General features: G+C 31.8%; 1 protein-coding gene across 5 annotated transcripts in view; it reads right to left on the bottom strand.

Moving 5' to 3' along the window:
• Positions 1-1,670: 1,670 nt before the first annotated feature.
• The window catches only part of SNTG1 (syntrophin gamma 1), a 1,241,132-nt gene continuing 1,234,320 nt past the window's right edge, over positions 1,671-8,482 (bottom strand). For all 5 annotated transcript variants that reach the window (XM_056823896.1, XM_056823897.1, XM_056823895.1 and 2 more), the window contains one exon: positions 1,671-8,019. In XM_056823896.1, coding sequence (XP_056679874.1) covers positions 7,855-8,019 — 165 coding nt within the window. In that variant the 3' untranslated portion in view covers positions 1,671-7,854. The remainder of the gene's footprint in view (positions 8,020-8,482) is intronic.

Below are 8,482 nucleotides of genomic sequence, written 5' to 3'. Positions count from 1 at the left end.
CAGAAAAAACCTACTGGGAAAATTCCCTCTCATCTTGGCAGAAATTTGACTTGTACTTTTATTGATATACCTAAATCCCAGGTGAGAAAATCCCTCCTACTCATACAGGTCTGCCTGTTCTCTGCAACTTACAATCTTATTTTAAGGTGGAAGCTTAGTGATGTAATGGATAGAGTCCTGGGTCTGGAGTCAGAAAGTCTCATCTTCCTGAGTTCAAATCTGGCCTCAAATACAAGCTACCTTACTCTTGACAAGTCTATTTGCTTCCATTTTTTTAAATCTATAAAATGAGCTGGAGAAGGATATGGCAAAATCATTGCCAAGGAAATCCCAAATGGGGCAGGTAGAGTGAGAAACAACTGAAAGAATTGAAGAGCAACATAACAGTGCAAGTTTTAAGTCAGTTTTCCTGGCTCACACAGTTAGAATATATCAGAGGTAGGACATGAATCCAGGTGTTCAGGGTTTGGAAATCCACCACAACTCAGTACAACTTATAACCTTACCATGTAATGAGACAATAACTCTCCCATTCACCTTTCAGTACATCTCAGTTGCCAGCAGGGGTAAATGCTAACTCTTTGTCTGTAGACCAGAATTTGCTGAAACCTCTTAGCTTGGGGCCATCAGGATTTCTTTTGTCTCTGCTTTCTCCCATTTTATCTCAGCCTCTTCTATCATTCTTTAAATTTATTGACAATACCATCTCACAAATAAAGCGACCTTATTATTTTAAAATTCCTGCTTAGCTGAGTTATTCCCCACCATCCCAAGTCCTTGCTAATCAGATGTCACCAATTTGTATTCAGAATATTATTTTCAAAGGAATGTAGTCTAGGGAATTTCTCTCTAAGTACTAAGCACCTTAGTAAATGTATTTGGCTTCATCTGAAGAAAAAAATTCATGGTCCTTGGAAATAACACCAGTTGCTAAAATTATCTATAGGCACATAAACCTCCTTTGCTTGGAATATAGAAGAGTCAAAATTACTAAACCTTTTTGGGTGATACAGGCCATGCCATGAGAAATGAAGTTGATTAAATACTTTGTTGCCTCCATATTTTGCTTATTTCTAGGAGCATTATTAAGGTTTTGATATTAATTGTTAGTTTTCAAGTCGAGTGTAGTTGATGAGAATTTTGGACATATCACCCATAGACAAAAATGGACTTCAGACACAATTTGTCAGTCATTCATCAAAATTCATAGAAAAGCCCCTTCCCCCATTTCCTAATCACATTTCTTTGTCCTCAGTTATTCTCTGACGGAAATCAATCTGATGGATGAACCTTCACAAAATATTTTTAAGGACTGTTGATATTTTTATAACCTCTGAAAGTATTATAGAGTAGATATATATAGTCATAGAAATTTAAATTTAAATGGCATCGTTTCACATACCACACCAGAGGGATAGTTCATATTTCTGAAAGAAGAAACTCTTTTATCATCTTCTCCTTCAACTACGGTGATTATTATAGCATTGACTGGTTAGGTTTGCTCCTTTACTACTAAAAGTCTTCAAATTATTATTAGGTAGCATTCCTTAAAAAGGTAAAAAAAAAAGTGTCTGTCCCTCTATACCCTCCCTGCACCATTTCCTCTTTAGTCAATTTAAGCAAATGCATCAATTTCTGTGCCCATCTCATAGGAATAAAATATGCAGATCTAGTAAAAATTATTTATTTTCTATTTTTCAGTATGCTCCATTACAAAAGTACAGTTAATTAGTAGTACATTAATGAACTTAAACATCTAAGTGACTGTCACAAATATTAATTTACATTTTACAAACATCCACCAAAACAATTAAAAATGAAATAAATATTTTTATAGTTTAACTTTCTATAATCATTGCAATTTTTCATATTTATAAAATATAGAACACTTTTAAAATTTATTCTCAAAAACAAATTTAATGTGCAAATAAATGATAGTATGTTTGAAATTTTTTTCAAGAATAAAAAGAAATCAAAAAGCCAAGATTTTGGAGATATGAAATAGCAATTCCTTTAAGAAGGTCTATTAAGTACAGTGATGTTCATAGGAAATTAGGGGCAGTGGTTCTTAACTATGGACATATTTATACTTACCTTAAAGAAACACAAGACTCCCCTTGTGCTTTTTAAGCTTCTTCAGCCTTCTGTTTTCTAATAGTAGACCCAATTCATTCATGATCATGACTTTTCTCAAGGCCAGTGAAGTGTGGGATTCTTTGAAATGTTAGTATTTGATCTTTATGTTATAGCATAGTAAAGGAAGGTTTGTATAAGAACTAAAAACACTATAGTATACCTCTCTCCTGACATTGCTAGCAAGGAATCAATGCAGATTTTCAAGTTGTTGCTGAATGAAAATCCAGTGGGCAAACATTTTCAAATTCAAAGTTAGGAATATCTCTGAAATGTGAGCAGATTAGTTAAAATGATAAAAGATAAAAATGACAAATGTTGGAGGGGATGTGGGAAAACGGGGACAGTAATCTACTGTTAGCAGAATGGTGAACTGACTCAACCATCTTGCACAGCAATTTGGAATTATGTTCAAAGAGTTATAAAACTATGTATAACTTTTGACTTAGCAATAGAGCTATTAGGTTTATTTCCTAAAATGCTCAGAAAAAAAGGAAAAGAAACCACATATTCAAAATTTTTTAAATTATTCTCTTTGTGGTAGCAAAGAACTGGAAATTGAAGGGATGTCCATCAATTGTGAAATGGCTAAAAAAGTTGTGGCACATAATTGTGATGGAATATTACTGTGTGGTAAGAAATGACAAACAGGTTAATTTTGAAAAAAAAAACATGGAGAGACCTACTTGAAACTATGAAAAGTGAAATGAGCAGAAGCAACAAAACATTATATACAGTAACAGAAATGTTCTCTGAAGAGTGTCTTGTGTTTGTCCCCCTCCAGAGAAAGAACTGATAAATAAAACAAGGCATAATTTTCAATATTTTTTGTCAATCAATGCCTTCTCTAATGAGGGAAGGGAAGGAAGGAAGGAGGGAATTAATTGGGAGTTTTAACATATCATAAGTAAATTTAGAAAACATGAAACTGAGTAGGAAAAGTTTTATTTTTCCCTAATAAAAGATTTGACAAGACACTTTGATGGTAATACCTAGTTTGTATTTTCTTGTTTTCTCTTAGCTATTAACTTTCCCAAAAAAACTAAATACTGTCTGATAACATAGCAAATTAAATGACATTTTAAAAAAATATCCTACAACCAAAGACATGTCAAAAATAAAATGGAAGTGTCATCGTGAAGAGTAAATCAAACATTTTACAAATATAAATAAAAGTATTAAGCAATACTTTAACCCCTTCTATGCTAGATAATGCTGTAAAATATCCTTTTTTACTCTGCAGTATGTACATTATTGTACAGGGAACAGGACTAAAAGGATTTTTATAATGAAAAAAAAAAAAACCAACAACACCAAGGCACTGAAGGGGTTAACATTTATAATGTGTGATTAGGTGCCTGAAGATTTTGCCATTCAAGTGTTGTATTTTTATATACAACTATAGATGTTTCTAGGGATTGTGATGAATAAATTTCATGCAGCTTAACCTAAATCATATGGGAATATAGTTTACTTGACCACTATTTCACCATTTCTAAGAATTCTCATTCATATAATTTGAACAATAATAAACAGTATTTATTAGTTATATAGCAAAAACAAAATAAAGCTATTAATTGATGAATAGAATTAAAATATATTTTAATTAGCATGTTGCTAAGGTAATCATGTAAAATATTAATTGAGCTTCATCATTCTTATTAAAGCATTAGTATAACTATTGATAATGACATGAATTTTAACTTAAACTAGAACATAGTCTAAATTTAGAAAGTATTTATGCCCATGATATACATGTATATTAATAGCTTAGAATTTATAGGTAATATTTTTCTTGTTTAATCACCATTTTATATATTATGGGAGACAAACAAATTTCTTTATCTTAGTAAAAGACTAGGAAAAAAGCCAGGATCTAGCAAGTTTCAAAATGAATTGTCCATTCATTTCTTTCTCTTTAGTTACAATTTTAAAAGGTTAATATTGATATTCCAAATTCGTTTTCAAATTATTAGTGTATTATATGGGAATTGTATTTAGCATTACAATGGATTTTATTTTACTCCTTTTAGGAATAATTCTTTATTCCTCATAGTAGACCTTTCATTCTGTTTAATGGTGGATATACTTGGAGAATTCCACAATGGTTAGAAGTAGTGGGAATAGAGCAGAATCACTGTCTAAAAGTCAATGTTGGACTTCTACTCTACTCCAAAACACATTCTCATACCACCTAGTTGTCCGTAATTGGGCCTCTAAAAATTATGTCTATGTAGACTTCATTCATGTTTATATAAAATTGGCTTGTTAGAGGAAGCAAACAGCAGGAACATGGAGATAACAGTACTATCAGTTGCAAAGGGGTTAGAGAGCTTTTAGTGAAGTATACTAGATCCCAGTGACTGGGATCCAGATTGCCCATCAATAGTGGTTATGAGCTAACTCATATGACCAATTGAAACATAAAATAGTCCCTTCTCTACTTGTCATACACCGACATCCTAAAGCTTCTATTAATAAGAATTTCATTACACTGGTTTGTTGGTAAATGTTTGACTACAATGTATCAAAAAAAATAAAGTACAAAGAGCACTGAAATTTAATCTGAATTATTAATATCTCCATTGATTTTTAATCAATAAAATAGTAAATCAAACTGATTTTTAAAATTTAGCAATTTCTGACATATATATATATATGTATATATATATATATATATACTCACACTAAAAAAATATGAATGGTTCTTGATATTTTGTAGGGATTCCAATACTCTCCATGATGAAAATTATCTGGGAATTCAAAAACCCCACATCTTATAGCTCCTAGATTTAGAGAAAACATTCTACTGAATTATGCAAATGAAGAGTCTGACCCTATTTATATGAATACTAACATATTCAATTTGGTTTTGTTTTTCAAGTTGGATCCCAACATAATTAGTAAAAAAAAAAAAAAAACTTGTCAGTGTACTACCACACTCAAAACAAATGACCCATCCCCTCCAAAAACAAACAAACAAACAAAAAAAAAACAATAGCCCTAATGACAATTAAGTACTTAATTTTTTTTTACATTAGAGTAGGGGATGAATAATACCTTACAAAATTATTTTTCCTACTATAGAATTTTAATTTTAATTACTTATTCTCTTGGAAGAAAAAAGTAACTTTTCTAGACCATAGTTTTAAATAATTTGAAAAAATATTTAATATTAATATTGGTATTTAAGACTTTTAAATGTTCTGTATCAAATAGTACCACTATATTTGAGTTACAACATATCATTCTGAGTTTGCAGATGGAAAAATATTTTAATAAATATAGCCATATTTCTATATCATCTTTTCAACCTGAAATCATCACTTCTTCCTAAGGCCAAGTTCACAAAATTTTCCAAGCTGGCCACCCATAATTCAAATGGATTTTGAATTGTAAACTGATTTTATATCCTAATACCAAAAAAATAAGATAAAGATATCTATAATTAAATATTTTAGTTGATAAGATCAAATAAGCAAATCATTACTCAGCTAGCTACCTGATGAAATTTAATTAACTAACATAATTCCCAAATGGTTATACTATGCATATTTTGCCCCTCAACATCCACCTGACAGTATGAACATTTGTTATATAATTTAAATGTTATGGTCAATCAGAATTAATCCTAGAAATACAGGTGCTAATATAAATAAAAGAAATCCTGATAAGTTAAAATTGGATTGTTAAATAGTGTTAGTTATTTTTAGTAACTAAAAAGATGTTTCCAACTAAAATTTCCTTAAGCTAAATAATTTCACATTTAGAACCTTTGGAATGTATGCTTTCTCATGAATACATGGGAAAGTTAAATTTGCACATCTTACATGTGTATGAGACACAATAACCACACATTTGGCAAATATTTTCATAAAATAAGTTCTTCAAGACTCAGAACATTTTGACCACACATTAATTACAACATACATTCCAAACACACTCAGAATAATGTTATTAGACTCAAACCTTCAAAGAGCTAAGGCAGAGTGGTTATAAACTATATTAAAAAACCAGAAGCAAAGCTCTCCCCTACCTAGTAAGTAACGACTGGCTGTTAGATTTAATAGCATCCTACAATAAATGAGTTACAAGCAAATGCTTTAAAACTGGAAAAATATCACTTTCTTATGTGGTTCTTCTTGATCTTTAGAAATGTTTTCCCTTCAACACATTTAATGACAATTAAGGAGTAAAAAATTTGTCTGGTTACTCATTCATAAAATCTATGGAAACAATAGAATGTGAACATAACTTCTATGTGCTCTCTTTATAAATAATAGTTCTCTTTTAAGGGATCAACTCTTGCTTTAAAGAAAAGACTTTTCATCTTTTTTTTAAATATTAGGTCACACACAAAGTGAATACCAAATATTTGGTCACATTCAAAAATTTGTGTTAGTGCAAAATTAATGTGAAAAAATGGGAGTGGGGCTTGAATATATATATGAAGCTCCCATTAAAGCCTTATCTTAGGGCCAAGACCACGGCCCAGGGTATTCAAGTAGTGTATCTTTGGAGTCTAACCAGTGGAAGAGGCATGGACGATTCCAAATTTATAGCTTCTCCATTTTACATTCATCATGAGTCAAAACATCAAGAAGACACAATAAATTCGTGCACTATGAGCAAGGTGCAATCTCCAGAGACTGCAATGTCATTTTCCTTTAACAGTGGTATTTTAAAGTACCAATGCCATTGAGCTAACAAATCCTTGACCTTGACTTTCTAAGGGAATTTGAATACCTGATTGGCTAATAATAGACACTGAGTAACAGATACTTCCTTCATTTATTCTCTCTCATGTCTTCTAGCATATTTCCTAATGAAAAATTTGTTAGGACACAGACAATAGGAGTGTTTCTGTTAGGTCAATAAAGCACATTAGATTTAAAACACACTTAAAACACAATGAAGATAGAAATAAAAGAGCTACCAAACTCAATTGCATCAGTCATAATTAAATAACAGGTGGTTTTCATTTTTAATTGGCAATTAAGGCCTATGCCTGGAAAGTTAGTAAAGCAGTGATCCCAGATGAAAGGAGGCCATTTTCACATTTTGTCTAGGATGAGCCAGCATGGTTATCCCTTTACAGTTGGATTACAGATGACTAAAGATAAAATGCAATGAGAGCAGAATGACAGTGATACATACACTATGGAGAGGGAGCACAGGTAAAAAATTATCATGTGTATTAAAGTGCTTTCTTCCTTGAGGAGGTACTTAGACAGATGTCTTTCATGCTAGTCTCCTGATGGCCACAGGGGTCTGTCTCTTGCTTGCTTTATGTCACTTATAATACATAGTTGTGGTATTAGTTCAGGCTCAGGGCCTAGCACATTATCATAGAAAATAACCTGGAAAGAAGAAAATGACCATTCCATTTGTAGTTTCTTATGGGCAGTTGAAAATTTTATTGGATATTTGTGTTTCTTCATATCATTAATCTTTTGTCTCTACTTTTTGCTTGAAGCAGTATGTTGGTACAAATCATAGTAAAAGCATATCCATCCTATAGTTGGTTTTCAGCTAGGATTATTTACAGATGTCTTGCAGAACTGAGAGGAGTTCATGATCCATTGTGGCATTTCTTTCTGCTGAAATTGCAATATAGACTTGTCTCTTGAATTGGTGAATTTGTGGTTTTTCCAGGGACTAGTAGCGATGAATATTTATACGCACAGTTTATGTATTTGTGGCAGTATGAAGTGTGGGGTGTCAGGTTGTATATTTTACTTTGCCAGTAGCAGCAGATGAGGCAGAAGTAGAAGCAGAGGCAGAGGCCTGATTGCCTAAATATAGAGGGTCCAAACAAGCCACTTTGGCAGCAAAGAAGGAATGGATACAGTGGAGAACAGCAAACAGATTGGAAAACTCCAGCTCCTGAAAGGAAAAGCAAAGACTGGGTTACATGAAAATATTCCAGCCACCAACTCCTTGATAAAATTCAAAATCTCAGTGAATATATTTGGATATCCTGCCTGGAATTAGGATCAGTTATATTTGACATACAGAAGCTATATACATTTTGTTGGTCTGAAATAAAAGTTAATTTTATATTTCACTTTCTGTAAATTTATTTGGACTAGTGGAAGAAAAAAAAATCAACCTATAGGTACTATTTCATGAGTCACTTTTCTATTAATGAGCAATGTGTAGCAATATATTGCTAAATTATAATTTTACTAAAGTGAAGTCTATTTTAGGGTGAATAGGTTTCATAATCAGAGGGAAAGTGATTGATCTATAGGACGAGAAGGTAGCCAATAGCCCTACTGAGAGCACAAATATCTTTGCCATTCTGAGGCTTCCTATAGTGAGACCCTGAACCAATGAAATTATTATT

This window comes from Monodelphis domestica, chromosome 3 (assembly GCF_027887165.1).
Source record: "Monodelphis domestica isolate mMonDom1 chromosome 3, mMonDom1.pri, whole genome shotgun sequence".
In the NCBI taxonomy this organism is placed as follows: domain Eukaryota; kingdom Metazoa; phylum Chordata; class Mammalia; order Didelphimorphia; family Didelphidae; genus Monodelphis; species Monodelphis domestica.
Note: the sequence above shows the minus strand (reverse complement) of the source record. Positions and strands in the feature narration are given on the sequence as shown.